At 41.3% G+C, this 18,729-nt stretch overlaps 1 protein-coding gene across 3 annotated transcripts in view; it reads right to left on the reverse strand.

The window, feature by feature from the left end:
- The window catches only part of MRPL48 (mitochondrial ribosomal protein L48), a 67,881-nt gene that overhangs the window by 20,654 nt on the left and 28,498 nt on the right, over positions 1-18,729 (reverse strand). For all 3 annotated transcript variants that reach the window (XM_059133071.1, XM_059133081.1, XM_059133063.1), the window contains exon 4: positions 8,020-8,108. In XM_059133071.1, coding sequence (XP_058989054.1) covers positions 8,020-8,108 — 89 coding nt within the window. The remainder of the gene's footprint in view (positions 1-8,019; positions 8,109-18,729) is intronic.

Raw genomic sequence — 18,729 nt, forward strand, 5'->3', positions numbered from 1 at the left:
GCCGGGATCATGACCTGAGCTGAAGGCAGCTGCTTAACCAACTGAGCCACCCAGGCGTCCCTTTTTTTAAGTTTTTAAATTTCAATTCCAGTAGTTAACACACAATGATATATTAGTTAGAGGTGTATATAATAGAGTGATTCAACAATTCTAAACATTACTCAGTGCTCACTATGATAAGTGAACTATAATACTTTAAAATGGAATAATGCTTTTAAAGCCTAGCACATAGTAGTTATGACATCTGGTATATAGAAGTCACTCAATAAATGGTATCTTTAAAAAAGGCTGAGTAATGTACACAAATAGGACACGAGTATTACTATAAATTGGAGATAATTGTGTTCCTGGTATTCTATTGGCATGCTTTATAGATGAAACATTTATGCAAAGTGCTGATTCATCCACTCAGGAAAGACACCAAAGAAACAGTCCCAGGCCTCGAGGAATTCACAGTTCAGAGAGAAAGAGAGGAGACACACAAGAAAGAACAAATCTCAATTTAATCATAAAGAGCAGCCCACCTCCCAAGGCAAGTTCAACACAAGCCACCTTGCTGCACCACGATGATTAACTCTCCAGGAGGAAACCAAGAGCAATGACTTCAGGTGGGTACAGTTGAAAGGGCAGTTAGCAGAGACACTTACAAGTATAGAGTCGTTACTTAATAAATGGTATCGTTTAGAAAGGGTTGATCTAGACCTGCCTACTTCTCATGTTTCATGGTCCCTCATCCCCTAGTACCCACTTTAAACTCCAGGATTAAAAAACTCCTAAAAAGGGGCACCTGGGTGGCTCAGCGGGTTAAGGCCTCTGCCTTTGGCTCAGGTCATAATCCCAGAGTCCTGGGATGGAGCCCACATCGGGCTTTCTGCTCGATGGGGAGCCTGCTTCCTCCTCTCTCTCTCTCTCTCTCTCTGCCTCTCTGCCTACTTGAGATCGCTGTCTGTCAAATAAATAAATAAAATCTTAAAAAAAAAAAAAAAAACTCCTAAAATTTTCTCAAATGCATCTTCAGGGTCCAGGGTCAGTGTCTCCCTACCTTCACCCAGAAGGCTCCCCCTCCTTGCAGAACCTCTGACGCTTCACCCCACAGGAATAACGTGAGCAACTCCTATTTATTTTTAAGACTCAGTTCATACTCATCCCGGAAGCCTTCCCTAATTTCTCAGGCTGAGTTAGGTACTACTCTTCCATGTTCCCATAGCAAATACACCTCTGATACACCACTCTCAATCACACGTACTCATTTACTCGACAAATACTGACGGCTAGTGATGAGCAAGAGCAGGACTAGTATCAGGGACAGGATAGGAAAGAAGACAGCCATTGTCTCTGCTCACTTATGCTTACGGTTCATCAGGAAAGACATATACAGAACAAACAATTATAAGGAGATGCATGTTTTGAGGGAGGAAGATAGAATGTTATGGAATTGTGAAAAAACAGACTAACGCTATCATTATCATCATCACCACCTACCGGTTCTATATTTCAGACACTGTGCTAAGTTCTTAAAATTCTCTTATTTAATTTACTTCTCAAAACAACACTGGGAAATATAATTCCTATATAAAGCCAAGGAAACTGTGGCTTGGAAAAGTTAAGGAAGGTACCCAAGGACACACACCTAGTAATCATCAGGGGTGAATCTTTAATTCAGGTGTGCCTAATTCCAAAACATTTCTCTCAACCTCTGTCTTTCCTTTTAAGGAAAGTGTGCAAAGCCTGCCAGTTTCCTCAATATCTACTCCCCCTTTCTCCTTTAATAACACAACTGTGGGAAGACAACTATGGATGGCAACTTTATTCATAAAAAAATCATTAAAGGAATCAAAGTAAAAAAAAACAAAACAGAACTGCTGTATTTTAGCTGGGTATATAACCATTCATAATAAAAATTACATTTCCCAAACAATCTTGCAGCTAGGTATGGTTATGTGACTAAGTTCTGGCCAGCGAGATAGAGCTTCGCACACTACTTTCCCTTTCACCATCCTGCTTGATGGCATGTGGACATAATGGCTGAAGCGGGAGCAGCCATCTCAAAACTGAGATAGAAGCAGTATTAAGTGTGGCAAAGCCGAAAGCTGGAATATCTACTTACACTTTTATGTGGAAGAGAAATAAGCTATCTTGTTTATGCCCCTTGATTAAGTGGTTCTCTCTATATGATGGCAGCCAAACTACCATCTCAATTCCTATAAGAAGGTACTACATTGCATTCATTTCTCTATTTCTCCACATTAAATGTTGAGTTGAACTGAACTGAACTCTGGTTCTGGTTCCATCTTCACCAGATGCATGTCATAGAGAAATTATTTATGCCCCTCAATCAGTTTCCTTTTCTACCCTGTCTATCCGACAGAATAGTTGGTGAGTCAAATGGCATCGTTTTCCAATTTGTTGGTTGTAAAGGGCCTAAGAAAAATCATGTTTCTCTTTGTGAAACACCACAAATTCCTCATCCATATGCTTTTATCATATGCAAGAATGACTTTACTAGCAGAAAACATGGTTATATTACATAAATGGAGTTCTCTACATTTCAAAAACTATGAATATATATCTAAGTCTCTCTGTTAATATTTGTTTTCATCAAGTAAAAGTGATGGGAGAAAACTTGAAATTTAGAAAAGTCTATCCATGAATTTAATATCTTTCTAAAATGTGGAAGATTGCCCTTAATACACCTGAGGTGAGGCTCAGCTCTAGGATCACCAATGTTCCAAGGGCATATTGCTTGAGAGGCACCGAGATCATGGATGTGAAGGCACTTTGAAAATGGAAAGGGATCACTGCTATTATTCATATCAAACATGACTCCCTCTAAAACTCTGACGTGGTTGTAACTCAGCAGTACAGGCAAGGTAGAATGAGACTGGTGGACTGGAGATGAGGGCACTCTAATGGCACATGCTGAGTAAGGTCATCACAGGAATCATTCTCTGTATCTGGAAAAGTTCTGGGAAACTCCTGCATGTTCTTTACAGCCCCAGTGCTGCCCAGTGTACCCCCAAGCAGCTGGATACTTTGAAGGCCAGTCACTTTACATACTCAGTGTATGAATGCAGGCCCCATTTAGGAAATGTTTGTTGAGGTGACCTCCAAAACACCTTCACTGACACTTTCAGGGAGAATTGCTTCCTTAACTTTGTTATCTTGATATTTAGTTCATTCCCCTAGTATAGCACTTACCACATGTAGTTAGTTAGATTCTTGAGCACTATCTTTCCCAGCCCGCTATATACGTTTGGTAGGAAAAGACTGTGTCCCATTCACCCGAGCATCATCTGTGCTCATGCAGTGCCTGGCATATAGTAGATGCTCAATAATGGCTCTTCTTTTCAGTAAGTTACAGAAGGTAGACTTGAGGAAAAATGTGGACACTAATTGAAACAACTCTTCCCTAAATCAGTCCTATAGCCCATGTCTAGCCCTATAGTTACTGCACTGGCAAAGACCCATCTTTCTGTTCCCAGGAAGCTGGGGCTGTCACCATAAAGTGATTCTGATCTGCTGATTTTTCTGGGAATGATGCCACAGTCTCCTCACAGACTTGTGGCTGTGGGAGCTCATCTATGGGTGTTACAACAAACTAAATAGGTGTCATAAATGACAGACACCTCCTCTATGTCAACAGTGCAAACTGTTTCCAAGAGAAAAGACATCTCGACTCTTAGGGAGCCATTCTATAAAGAGGACTAAATTACAAAAGATACATATTACTCTCTTGCCCCTGGGTCCTAGAAAATAGAACACAGGACAATTATTATAAACTGACAGCAATTTATGTTGTGTCCATTCCATCCTCCCACATCCTCCTCTTGGCAGTTTTGCTTCTTGGATTATTATTACCCCAAGACTGAAGGCAGGACAACAGCTGAGGGCAAGTAAGTGGTCTTGGGAGAAATAACCTGGCACTCTACAAAAATGAAGGACTACGCATTTATTTCTATGAAATAAAAATCACTCCAAACAATCTGAAGCCTTTTAAATTCAACACAGTGGGGTGCCTGGGTGGCTCAGTTGGTTAAGCGGCTCAGGTCATGATCGCCAGGGTCCAAGGATCGAGGCCCTCCTCGGGAATCCCTGCTCAGCAGGGAGCCTGCTTCTCCCTCTCCCTCTGCCTGCCACTTGTGCTCTCTATCTCTCTGTGAAATAAGTAAATAAAATCTTTAAAAAAAAAAAAAAAAGATTTAAAATAAATAAATAAATAAATTTAACAGAATGATTCAGGGCCCTTGAGGAAATAATGAGGTCTATGTATTGAGACACAGTGCTAGATCTAGAGATGAGCTCTGAAGCATGATCCCTCACTGCCACAGTCAAGCTGGGTCATAACAGCATGTAAGATTACACCAGCAGAAATGGGACAAGGTCTGGGCACTTGGTGCATGAGAATTAACTCTTGTCTTAGGGATGAAAGAAAGAGAGAAAAAAAATGGAACCCGGGAGCTCATTTTTTTTTCTAGGATCTATGCTTAGGGAGAGAAAGGGGGCCTTCAAGCCTTTCTAGTCCGGTTCCCCAATAGGGGAGAAGAAACAGAGACCTGGAGAGAGCCTCTGCAAGCTGGCAGATGAGAACTTTCATGTACTATACCATGCAGGAAGCAAGGAGCCTGCAGCAACTTTCACTACTATCTGGCTAGCCACCCAGGGACAACAAATGACATCAGAGAAAAGCCTACAACCCTAACCAAAGAGAGCATCCCTATCCCTCCCTTTAAGCAACCAAGGTCATCTGAACCCAGCTGTTTGCGAAGAGTGGGTTGTGTTTGCCAGCTCTGATTTACAAAACCTTGGGGCAGCTCTAGTAAGCACATATCAGTTCAGCTTGATCAATATTTACTGTCCTCAACTTGATTCCAGGCCCTCTGCTGCAAACTGAGGAGAAAGAGCTAGAAGGGGAAATGGTCATCAAACAGACCATTCAAACAGAGCAGTAAATCATATACAGAGCAAGCACAAGGAACTCTAGGAACTATGGTAGGATAAGTAATCCAGTGCTGGGAATCCAGGAAGTTTTCTCAGAAGGGGAGGTTCATTTTCCCCCTCCTCATCCTGCTTCCTCACTACAAGCTAAAGGTTGAGGATGCATTAGCCAAGTGAAAAGAGGGAGAAGATATTCCAAGTAGACAGAACAGCCTTGAAAGAGTATGTTTTATAGAGAAACTTGTGAGGCCTTGAAACAGTGTGATGATTTGGATAAAAGCCAAGAGGCTCAATGCAGTTAGAGCATTATTCTCTAACTCCCTAGATGGGAGAAGAAACTAGGGAAAAACTCATCCATCCCTGAGATGGGAGAAGAAACTAGGGAGAAATATAAGGACAGATGGCATTAATAGGGCATTAAGCTTCCTTTTATACCAAACTACAGAGTCGGTCAGAGCATGGCATATGCAGGAAATTATCTTTTAAGATGGAGGATCCCTAGACACCTGGGTGGCTTAGTCAGTTGAGCATCTGCCTTTGGCTCAGATCATGATCCCAGGGTCCTGAGATTTGAGTTCCGCATCGGGTTCCTTCCTCAGAGGGGAGCCTGCTTGTCCCTCTGTCTGTGTGCGCGCTTTCTCTGACAAATAAATAAAATAAATCTTTAAAAATAAAACAAAAATAAACAAAAGATGGAGGATCCCAAGAAATTAACAAGAAAACAAAGAACACACACCCAAACTAAATGAAGTTTATTTCCTACTAATTTATATGGGACTTTTAGAAGAGGCGTACCACAAAATAAAACATCTCCAACAACTACTCTAAGGTGTCACAACTCAGAAGGGTGTAAATCACTCTTTCTTTTGAATTTTAATAGCACTTTGTATCTTCCTTTTAGCACCTGTCACTTTCTGCTGAAGAGTGTAATTATCTGTCTTACCTCTAATGATTTACAAGCTGTCTGAGCGTGAACCAGATCTTGTTCATTCATCCTCTAAAATTTTATTACAACCCACTCTGAATAGACAAGGCACCCTCAACAATGCCCACCATATAATAGACGTTTGATAAATGTTTCAGAGCATCACAGAATTACATGATCTCAGAGCTGAAAGACTCTTAAAGATATTCTAATTCAGGGACACCTGGGTAGCTCAGTTGTTAAGCATCTGCCTTCAGCTCAGGTCATAAGCCCAGCATCGGGCTCCCTGCTTGGTGGGAAGCCTGCTTCTCCCTCTCCCACTCTCCCTGCTTATGTTCCTGCTCTCGCTCTCTTTCTCTGTCAAATAAATAAAATCTTAAAAAACAAAACAAAAAGATACTCTAATCCAGTTTCTCAGCCTTTATTAAGACTTTGATAAAAGTTATGGACTCTCTTCCCAGAAAAAAATTACACATATAAAACACTTTACAGGGCACCTGGATGGCTCAGTGGGTTAAGCCTCTGCCTTTGGCTCAGGTCATGATCTCAGGGTCCTGAGAGTGAGCTCCACATTGGGCTCTCTGCTCAGGAAGGAGCCTGCTTCCTCCCTTCTCTCTCTCTGCCTGCCTACTTGTGATCTCTCTCTCCATCAAATAAATAAATAAAATCTTAAAAAAAAATTTTTTACATATAATTTCAGGGCCCACAATGTCCAGAGGGTTAAGGTTAATTATCCAAAGCCATGAAGATGTAATAAGTGGCATAACTAAGCCTACAAGCTTCCTGGTTCCCAGTTCAGTCCTCTTCCCACTACAAACTACAAATGAACAATTTTAATTGGGCTATTTCCTGCTGGGAGGCTGCCTAAATATAAGCCTCAGATGTGGCAATGATCCTCTCATGAAATTCCCTGCTATAAGGAGGATGCTCAGACTTCTTCTTCTTCTTCTTCTTTTTTTTTTTTTTAAGATTTTGTTTATTTATTTGACAGAGAGAGACACAGCAAGAGAGGGAACACAAGGGGCACCTGGGTGGATCAGTCATTGAGCATCTATCTGCCTTTGGCTCGGGTCATGATCCCAGGGTCCTGGGATGGGGGCCCACATCAGGCTTGCTGCTCGACGGGAAGTCTGCTTCTCCCTCTCCTGCTCCCCCTGCTTGTGCTCCCTCTCTAGCTGTGTCTCTCTCTGTCAAATAAATAAATGGAATCTTTAAAAAAAAAAAAAAAAAGAGAGAGAGAGGGAACACAAGCAAGGGGAGTAGGAGAGGGAGAAGCAGGCCTCCCCCTGAGCAGGGAGCCTGATTCGGGGCTCGATTTCAGGACTCTGGGATCATGACCTGAGCCAAAGGCAGACACTTAACAATTGAGCCACTCAGGCACCCCAAGTTTAGTGGTTTCTGAGACCCAAATAAGGTGGTATTGACCTCTGCCAAGGAGAGAAAGGGGTGGTGGGAAACGATCATGGTTATGTAGAACATTACAATAAACCAAAGAGGAAAAGGTCAGATGTAGACGTCTCCTTAGGTAGAAAAGCAAAATGTTTCTTAACCATACTATTTATAGGAAGTGAAAGAATCTGACTCAAAACCAGACTTTCTGACTTTCAGGCTGGTGGTGTGTCCACCTCACTGCAAAACCCTCTGCACATGCCCAGAAATCTAACCATAGAAGTAATCCTGCAGATCTAGGAGTCCTAAGAAATGGGCTAAATAATCTTAGCATGCTTAGAACTAACTCCCAGTTACCACTAATAATGTATGCAAGAAACATAAACATCTTTTAAATCTGCAAATACTGTAAAACTATTCGGCTGAAAATACCAATCCGCCTCTACTTGCCACAAACCGTTCATTCAACTTAAGTGAATATATCCTTTATTGTGAAGTCCATGCTGAAATAAGTACTAAGAAGGTGATTTTTAAAGCACCACAAATAATAAAACCAAATCACTGGCTTTTCACTGCGATAACCTGGTGTAGGGACAAGATTGAGAGCTGGTAGAAACAAAACAGTTCACTACAGATAATTTCCAAATGAAATAACTGGAGAGGACTAAAGGGGGACCCCAATATTATCTACCTTCAATGTTATCCACCCTAAGCAGGTCTTTGCAAAAGCTGCACACTATCCTCTTCTAAAGGACCCTTGCTCCCTTTACCTCCTGTGGTTTCACTAGGTGCTTGTATCTTCCAATGCCATGGGTAGGCCGTGTCTTGTAGTGCCGACTGGTACTCAGCAGAATGCCACCTAAACGACAGAAAATAAGACAAACATGTTTCAAATCTCCTGTAGGGCAGATCATCACACATGAGGAGACAAATTCTCCACCATAAGACTGGGAATATGTGGGATAGCAGGCCTATTGCTGGTTTAAAGAGACAGGAGCTATTTCTTGATCCTGGGCTGACTCTCAGTTTACCCTCTTTTTCTCTCCATTTGGGCCCTGGACTATATCCACTCCCCACTACCTATCTTCCTTTGAGAAAGTCTCTCCTCGTATAGCCACTGGTGATAAGAGGACAAAATACATTCTTATAGTGCTCTGGTTTTTGCTTGCTCCTCCAATGCCAATAATCCTTTTGAAGTTTTCTAATGTGGATCATACAGAGAAAGAGATGAGTGGCAAATACAACGAGATGCCAGGAGGACCACAGATTTCCACAGTTTTACAAGCCATCTGTTGGACTTATCTGTGCTAATAAGGAAAACCCTCCAGCACACACTGCAACCTCCAACACCTCCACACAAATAACAATAAAAACAAAAACCTAAGGTACAGAACAGTGTGTTTGTATACTACTACCAAGTATAAACTAGGATCTCCATATACACATTTATTGTGGTAGGCCCAGACATACACCCCTTGGACCCACCTCCAAGGAGGGACTTTAATCTTCATTATTGTTATCCTTGTTTACAAATAAAGACACTATAGCTCAACACATGAAAAGATGCTGAACATCACTCATCATCAGGGAAATGCAAATCAAAACCACAATGAAGTATCACCTCACACCTGTCAGAATGGATAAAATCAAAAACACTAGAAACAGCAAGTGTTGGCGAGGATGTGGAGAAAAAGGAATCCTCGTGCTCCGTTGGTGGGAATGCAAACTGACACAGCCACTGTGGAAAGTAGAATGGAGGTTCCTCAAAAAGCTAAAAATAGAACTATCTGGGGCACCTGGGTCGCTCGGTTAAATGTCTGCCTTCGGCCCAGGTCATGACCTTAGGGTCCCGGGATCAAGCCCCACACTGGGCTCCCTGCTCAGCGGGAGTCTGCTTCTCCCTCTCCTGCTCCTCCTGCTTATGTCCCCCCTCTCACTATCTCTCTCTGTCAAATAAATAAATAAAATCTTTAAAAAAAAAAAAATAGAACTACTTTATGATCCAGTAACTGCAGTGCTGGGTATCTACCCTAAAAATATAAAAATACTAATTCAAAGGGATACATGCACCCCTATATTTATAGCAGCATTATTTACAATAGCCAAATTATGGAAAAAGCCCAAGTGTCCATCAAATAATGAATGGATAAAGGACATGTGGTGTATATATATATATATATATATATATATATATATATACACATATACACAACAGAGTATTATTCAGCTATGAAAAAGAATGAAATTCTGCCATTTGAAACAAGATGGATGGATCTAGGGAGCATAATGCTAAGTGAAGTCAGTCAGTCAGAGAAAAACAAATACCACATGATTTCACTCATAGAAGGAATTTAAGAAACAAAACAAATGAGCAAAGATAAGAGAGAGAGAGAAACCAAGAAACAGACTCTTAACATAGAGAACAAACTGATGGTTATCAGAGGGAAGGCGGGTGGGGGCATGGATTATATAGGTGATAGGGATCAAAAAGAACACTTATCATGAGTATGTTAGCTACACTGGAATTAAAATTAAAAACTTAATTTAAACAAAAAAAAGAAGGGGCACCTGGGTGGCTCAGTCTTTAAGCGTCTGCCTTTGGCTCAGGTCATGATCCCACAGTCCTGGGATCGAGCCCAGCATTGGGCTCCCTGCTCAGAGGAAAGCCTGCTTCTCCCTCTCTCACTTCCCCTGCTTGTGTTCCCTCTCTCGCTGTGTCTCTCTCTGTTAAATAAATAAATAAAATCTTTAAACAAACAAACAAAAAAGGAAACTGTAGCTCAAAAAATATGGTCAAATGGCCAAGGTCATCCAGCAAGTAAAAGGCAGAACTGCAATTTAAACCCAGATCTACCCAGCTAAATGGCCTATGCACACAGGTGGAATTTCTGGAATATAAAATCTAGCTAGATAATGTACTTTCCTAGCTTAGATTTCAGTTCCTCATCTCTGTCCTCCCACTGGAACCAGCCCCACACAGTTCTTCTATCTCTCTTGCTCATTCTCTACTTCTCTACCTTCTGGAGAAGTATTAGTCCTAGGATCTGATCCCTTTTATTCCAGCTCCTGTGGTCCTGCCATCATCTTCCCAGAGCCACCATTCTATAGGGAGGCTAAACAGCAAATAGTGTGGAGAAGTGAAATATTTCTTAGGCTTCTCTTTCTAAAATGGGCTTCCAGGGGCGCCTGGGTGTCTCAGTGTGTTAAAGCCTCTGCCTTCGGCTCAGGTCACCATCCACGGTCCTGGGATCCCACGTTAGGCTCTCTGCTCGGCAGGGAGCCTGCTTCCCTGCCTCTCTGCCTACTTGTGATCTCTGTCAAATAAATAAATAAAATCTTTAAAAAAATAAAATAAATAAAATGGGCTTCCAAGCAGGTCTGCTCTATGCCAAAGCAGTCAGAGATTGGCTTCTGCCTTTGTAATTCACATTGTTTCATCAAAAGCAATTGTGGCATCAGAGTCAATCCTGCATTTATAATCCACTGTTTCATCAAGACAAACCTGGACATCGTGGGTCCTTTCCATGACATGCATTAGCCCACATATACTACATGCCAACAACTGTACAGACACTGGGACAAAGATGACTAGAATATGCCACTTTCCCCGGAGACTCAATGTGTACTAGGGAAGGATGGTAGGAAAGCACAGAATTACCTTACCGTGCACAAATTCCTTTAATAGAGATGAGAGCAAGGTAGTGAATGCCTGGAGGAAGGAACAATGAATCTGCCTTGGTGTGGGGAGGTGGTGGGTGTAGGGAAGGGTAAGGGGTGTAGGTTCAGAAGAGGTAACAGATGAATTCTTGCAAGAGGAGTTTAAGAGTTTACCGTGCAAGGAAGAAGAAGGTATTTTTGGCAGAGGTTATAAAAGAGCACTGAACCCAGCTGAGGTATCTTCTTGGCTGCTATCCCAATTCTGTCTTTCTGAATCTAAGACCTTGGATCCTTTGAGCCTTCAGGTTCCAACTATGCAGCACAGAACTGACAGTCTAGTGGGAGGAGAAAACTAACAGAACAATCACAAAATAAATATAAAATTACCAATTGTGATGAATGGGGGAAAAAAGCACAGACAGCTATAGCAATAAGACTGGTGGATCTATTTTCAACTGGAGTATCGGAGAAGGCCTTCTCTGGAAAAAAACGACATGGGAACTGAGACCAGAATTCAGAGGAAAGTAGTAGTCATCCCCAGGGAGGGGAAGTGGCTAGAAGGCAGGAGGAGAAGACTCACTGCTTATTTTATACTCTTTGTATCATTAAAACCTGTTCCAAGTACACGTATTATTTATTCAAAAAAATAAATAAACTGTAATCTGAAAGGCAAAGAGGAATTTATTAGGCAAAAAGTTGGAGGATGAATGTTCCAGGCAGAAGGAATAGCAGTGCAAAGGCCACCTATTGGCATGTTCCAGGAAAAGAAAGGCGGTCAGTGTGGCTGAAGCAAAGTGAGAAGGGCACAGAGTATACCAGAAACCAGAGGAGTGAATGGGAACACCCCACCCTAGGCCTTGTGAAGGATTTGCATTTCACGCTGAGCAGCAGGGAAAGGGTATGTCCGACATGTTTTTAAAAGATCAATTTGGGTGGCTCAGTGGGTTAAAACCTCTGCCTTTGGCTCAGGTCATAATCTCAAAGAGTCCTGGGATTAGGCCCCACATCAGGCTCTCTGCTCAGCAGGGAGCCTGCTTCCTCCCCCCACCCCCCACCGCCCCACCTCTGCCTGCCTCTCTGCCTACTTGTGATCTGTCTGTTAAATAAATAAAATCTTAAAAAAAAAAGATCACTTTGGGAAGGTGAATGAGAGCACGGGTGGATTACGAAATTCAAGGGGCAGCCTTGGCTAAATTGTTGGTAATCTCACTGTATCCACATCCCTGTCTCTATTCCATCCTCTACAGCTGCCAAACTGATCCTTCTAAAACACGTTCTTCTCTTTCATTAATTCAACAATTTATTCACTGTACCCACATAATTTTTTTAAAGTACTTAGTATGTGCCAGGCACTGTACCAGGCACTACAGAGACACCAATGAATGAGGCAGGGAAGGTCTTGGCCATATTTCAAAATGTTCATAGTCCTTAGGTAAGCATTTCAGAAGCTTGATTCTATAATCTACTTTCAACAACTTCATCTCATTCTCCCACTCCTCCAGGCCTATAAAACCTTGCTCCTCAGCCACAGAGCTATACTTGCCATTCTGCATGAACCGTGCAGTCGCTATGCCTCTGTGCCATGCTGGGCAGTAACCCCTACTGGGACTGCAACTCTCCAACTGGTGAAATCCTAGCCAGCCTCCAAGGCCAGCTCAAATATTTGTCACTGTCTCCATGAAACTCTTCTACTGCCCTAAACGTTCAAAGATCATCGATTTCACTTCACTGTTACAGCTCTCTGGTGCCTCCACTATATAGTAGAACATTTTATTTAAAGAAAATTCAGATGCCAACCACCATCCATAAGTACACAGAAACTCAAACAAACCCCTCATGGTTTCAAACAGCAGAACCAAAGGTGATCTTTGAGACAGTAACACATCATAGGTGAAAGCACCAGCCCATCTCAGCCTCTCTTCTGCCAGAATTCCTTGGCAAGAAAGCATTTTCAAATCCAGTTTAGGGCAATCCCTATAATTAGAGCAGCTGGTTAATTAAGAAGCTGGTTCAAACTACTGTTAAATTAACCATTTTCCCCCTTAAATGAAAGGTTTTGGTTAAATTACCAGTGTTTAAACTGCTTAATTAGCCTGTTGTTTACATTATAAAATTTACCAGTTTGAAAGCCTCCAATTTCTAGTAAGTTCAACAGAATTCTTCCCCTGCTCCTTGTCGTCAAACTGGATTTCCTGTTGTCACATTAGCACTGTAGCCTCCTAAGAGGAAAAGCAACTCTTTTCACTGAAGACATAGACCCCCACGGTTTCAAAAGGAGGCTCTGAAGATCTTTCAATTAGCGCAATTATAGGATGTAATCACATACCATCTTCTCTCACATCACATCTATTTTCTTTATATATGCTAGAGCCAACTGTCCTTCAGTGTCCCTGTTTACTAAGCTGGGAACTAAACCCATCAATCCAGGATGCGGGTAACAATGTCACTTTAATTATTTCTCCTTCAAAATTAGAATAGGCATTTTTAGCAGGGCTATGCTACAGTAATAGGTAGAAACACTGTGGTAGCCCCAGTCAGAATTTATTACAGGATATTCTCTCCATTCAGTGGACTAGAAGTCCTTTACATACCACAAGGGCAGGGATATCCATGCACCTGGCAAATAATATGTACTCAAAAATTGCCTTTATGAGGCACCTGGGTGGCTCAGTCAGTTGGACATCTGACTCTTGATCTCGGCTTGGGTCTTGGGCTCAGGGTCATGAGTTCAGGTCCCACACTGGGCTCCATGCTGAAAGGTTCTTAAGACATTGTACCAAGACAACTTGCTACCCACTTTTGTCAAAATCTCTTTACAAACTTTTTCCAGGTTTTCTAATTATAGTACACCTAACTGCTTGGATTTGAATGTGCCACGTTTCTCTGATTCTATCTTTTTGCTCATGCTGTAATGAAAGGACTCTGAGTTCTCACTTAACCACTTCAGATCACTTTACATATATTACATACAAGTATATATATATATATATATTAAATTTCTACCATTTTTTTTAAGATTTTATTTATTTATTTGACAGACAGAGATTACAAATAGGCAGAGAGGCAGGCAGAGAGGAGGAAGCAGGCTCCCTGCTGAGCAAAGAGCCCTATGTTGGGCTTGATCCCAGGACTCTGAGATCATGACCTGAGCCGAAGGCAGAGGCTTTAACCCACTGAGCCACCCAGGCGCCCCTATTTCTACCTTTCTATGTATGTTCAAAACAGTAAAAAAAAGGCAGTCACTACAACCACACCCATCTTTTAGAGAGAGCAGCTGGGATGGTACCCAGAACCACAGAGAGTAAATGGGTGAAGGTTCGAACAGGGCACTGCTTCCCACTCTTCTTTTCTGAAAACCAATATAATTCAATCTTGGAATTTCTGACTTTAAGGATATCTCAAAAAACCCATAATAAATGCCAACAAAACTATGTCCTTTCAAGTAGAATTATCTTGGCATGCCAACACTGTTGAGTCACCTTGGGCCTTCTAGAGGGCCTTCTGAGATTCCCTGACAACAAATGAAAAATGGGCAAAGGAAAAGATAAATGGCCAGTAAGTATATGGAAATATGGTCAACCACTAGTAATCAAAGACATGCAAAATACAAATACAAGGGATGGCATTTTAAAACTTATAATATTACCAAATATTAAAAAATAATAATGCTTAATAATGAGTATATGAAAGGGATTCTCAAATACCAAAGAAGAATAAAATAACATAATCTTTTTGGAGACCAGTTTGGTAATACACATCAATAGCTTTAAAAATGTCCATTTCAGGGATGCCTGGGTGGCTCAGTTGGTTAAGCAGCTGCCTTCGGCTCAGGTCATGATCCCAGGGTCCTGGGATCGAGTCCCACTTCGGGCTCCTTGCTCGGCAGGGAGCCTGCTTCTCCCTCTGCCTCTGTCTGCCTCTTTGTCTGCCTGTGCTCACTCGCTCTCTCTCCCTCTGTCTCTGGCAAATAAATAAATAAAATCTTTAAAAAAGAAAAAAAAATGTCCATTTCATTTGACCCAAGAGTCTGACTTTTAGAAATGTATGCTGAGTAAATAATCAGACAAGGGTATAAATACTGATGTATGAGGATGTTCATATAGTGTTGTTTACATTGAAAATTCCTAAAGACAGCTTGAATTTCTCCAAATAGAAAACTGTTTTAGGGGCACCTGGGTGGCTCAGTTGGTTGAACATCTGACTCTTGGTTTCAGCTCAGGTCATGAGATCAAGCCCTGTGTTTGGCTCTATGCTCAGTGTGGCGCCTGCTTGAAATTCTTTCCCCCTTTCTCTCCCTATCCTCAGCAGGGAGCCTGCTCCCCCCCACCACCACCCTGCTCTCTCTGCCTACCTCTCTGCCTACTTGTGATCTCTCTCTCTCTCTGTCAAATAAATAAATAAAAATCTATAAATTAAAAAAAAAAACAAGAAAAATAAGAAGAAAAACTGTTTGAGTAAATAATTTCATTATTCCCCACCTCTCTTTTCAAAAGGATCCCCTCCCTAATGGATTTCCTCCAACAGGTTTTAACATGCCCTATTTGATCCCAGCTTTAAAAACAAAATAAGGGACACCTGGGTGGCTCAGTGGATTAAAGCCTCTGCCTTTGGCTCAGGTCATGATCTCAGGGTCCTGGAATCGAGCCCCACATTGGTCTCTCTGCTTAGTAGAGAGCCTGCTTCCTCCTCTCTCTCTCTCTCTGCCTGCCTCTCTGCCTACTTGTGATCTCTGTCTGTCAAATAAATAAATAAAATATTTTAAATAAATAAATTTTTTAAAACCCTCAGATTTAACTAGTTCTCAAATACTAAAATATACTACAAAATTACAGTAACCAATAGTATTTTAAAAAGGTTAGTAATGGTATCAAATATACAGACAAATCAATAGAACAAAAATTAGAATACTCCCAGATCTATATGGAAACTTAGTATATGATAAAGGTGACTTTCTCAAACCTAAGGGGGAAAGATGGATGTTTCAATAAATGCTGAAACAATTACTAAATAAATAAATAAATAAATGCTGAAACAATTAAGTACTCATTTGGGGGGGAAAAACGGCATCACTACTCACTTCTCATTCCAGCTGCATCACATCTATAAGGGGAAAAACATACCAGAAGATAACATGAGGGATTTTTTTAAACTAATCTTGGAATAGAGATCTTTCTTTTTTTTTTTTTTTTAAAGATTTATTTATTTGACAGAGAGAAATCACAAGTAGACAGAGAGGCAGCCAGAGAGAGAGAGAGAGGGAAGCAGGCTCCCTGCTGAGCAGAGAGCCCGATTCGGGACTCGATCCCAAGACCCTGAGATCATGACCTGAGCCGAAGGCAGCGGCTTAATCCACTGAGCCACCCAGGCGCCCCGGAATAGAGATCTTTCTAAGCAAGAAACAAAATCTAGATATCAAAGATTAATAGACTTAGCTTTATAAAAACATAAAACTTCTCAATTAAAAAACACAAGAAATCAAGAGATAGATGACTATAAGCAATTCAAAGCAGAGGTGACAGAAAAATGCTAATTTCCTTAATATGTAAAAGCTATGTAAAAAAATCTTATAAATTGGGGCGCCTGGGTGGCTCAGTGGGTTGAGCCGCTGCCTTCGGCTCAGGTCATGGTCCCAGGTCCTGGGATCGAGCCCCGCATCAGGCTCTCTGCTCAGCAGGGAGCCTGCTTCCTCCTCTCTCTCTGCCTGCCTCTCTGCCTGCTTGTGATCTCTCTCTGTCAAATAAATAAATAAAATCTTAAAAAAAAAAAAATCTTATAAATTAAGAATGAAGAAGCCAGCAACCCAACAGAAAAATGGACAGACAGTTCGCAAGGAATAAAAATAGCCAATAAGAATGTGGATAAAGGGGCGCCTGGGGGGCTCAGTGTAAAGCCTCTGCCTTCAGCTCAGGTCATGATCCCAGGGTCCTGGGATCGGCCCCACATCAGGCTCTCTGCTCAGCAGGGAGCCTGTTTCCTCCTCTCTCTCTGCTTGCCTCTCTGCCTACCTGTGATCTCTGTCTGTCAAATAAATAAATAAAATCTTTAAAAAAAATAAATAAAAGAATGTGGAAAGATGGGGTACCTGGGTGGCTCAGTGGGTTAAGCCTCTGCTTTTGGCTCAGGTCATGATCTCAGGGTCCTGGGATCAAGCCCTGCTTTGGGCTCTCTGCTCAGCAGGGAGCTTGCTTCCCCCCTCTCTCTGCCTGCCTCTCTGCCTACTTGTGATCTCTCTCTCTCTCTGTCAAATAAGTAAATAAAATCTTAAAAAAAAAAAAAAAAGAATGTGGGAAGATGAAAAAAAGAAAGAATGTGGAAAGATGATAAATTCTCTCAAGAAATGCAAATCATAAGACATAACTTTTTTACTACCAAAAAATAAGATGTTTTATAAAATTCAGTTTTGACCAGAAAATAGAAATATAAATTAATACAACTTCTCTGAAGGACAATCAGATGGTACTTACCAAAAATTTTAATCATAATCCATTGACTCAGCAATTTCAATTCCAGGAATTTATCTTATAAATGTACAGGAACAAATTCACAAAAATGTATAAAGATGGTTGCTGCAGCATTTTTGAAATAGCAAAAACTCAGAGAACAATCTAAATGTCCAGCATTAAGAATACTCATACACACACAGTATATATTCACATAAACATAAAACTTCCTTTATATATGTATATATTTACTTCTTTGTCAGAAAGAGAGAGAGCGAGTGAGCACATACACACACATCAGAGGGAATGGCAGGCAGAGGGAGAGAAGCAGGCTTCCTGCTAAGCAGGGAGCCCTATTCGGGGCTCCTTTCCAGAATACTGGGATCATGACCTGAGCCGAAGGCAGATGTTTAACTGTCTGAGCCACCCAGGTACCCCTGCTAAAACTTCTTGAAAAACATACAAGAAATTGCTGTCAGTGGGTATCCCTGGGGAGCAAGACTGGGAAATAGAAAATTAGACTTTTCATCATATACCTTTTTGTACAGTTTATTTTTATCCTATGCATCCATATAAATGCATTTACAATTCTTACAATTGTTAATTTTAATAGTAATTTTTTTTAAAGTTACTCAGAAAACATACAAGTTCAAAATGAACTTTGCCTCTAGTTGAGAGTAAGGGATGAGACCAAACCCATGGAATAAGAGCACCTGAACATAATCTCTCTTTATTTTGTTTATTTATTTAAAGATTTTATTTATTTATTTGACAGAGAGAGACACAGTAAGAGAGGCAACACAAGCAAGGGGAATGGGAGAGGGAGAAGTAGGCTTCCCGCTGTGCAGGGAGTCCAAGTCGGGGCTCAATCCCAGGACTCTCTCTGATCATGACCTGAGCTGAAGGCAGACACTTAACGACTGAGCCCACCCAGAAGCCCCATAATCTCTTTTTAAAACAAAACAAGATAAAAAAAAAAAAAAAAAAAAACAAGGACACCTGGGTGGCTCAGTTGGTTAAGTGTCTGCCTTCAGCTCAAGTCATGATACAGGGTCCTGGGACTGAGGACTGAGTCCCACATAGGGCTCCCTGCTCAGCAAGGAGTCTGCTTCTCCCTCTCCGTTTGCCCCTCCCCCCATTTGTGCTTCCACGTGCTCTCTCTCCCCCAAATAAATAAAATCTTTTAAAAAAAACAAAAAACAAAATGAACATCTGACAAAATGTTAGTAATTGCCAAATCTGGGTTTATTTGACATATTATCTTTTTTCAGTCCTATGTGTTTTTTTTTTTTAATCTTTCCAAATAAAAAGTGTAATTAAGAGGAAAAAAAATGTGAAAGAAAACCTTTCCTGGGGTGTCTGGGTGGCTCAGTGGGTTAAGGC

Source organism: Mustela lutreola, chromosome 1, assembly GCF_030435805.1.
Source record: "Mustela lutreola isolate mMusLut2 chromosome 1, mMusLut2.pri, whole genome shotgun sequence".
NCBI lineage: Eukaryota > Metazoa > Chordata > Mammalia > Carnivora > Mustelidae > Mustela > Mustela lutreola.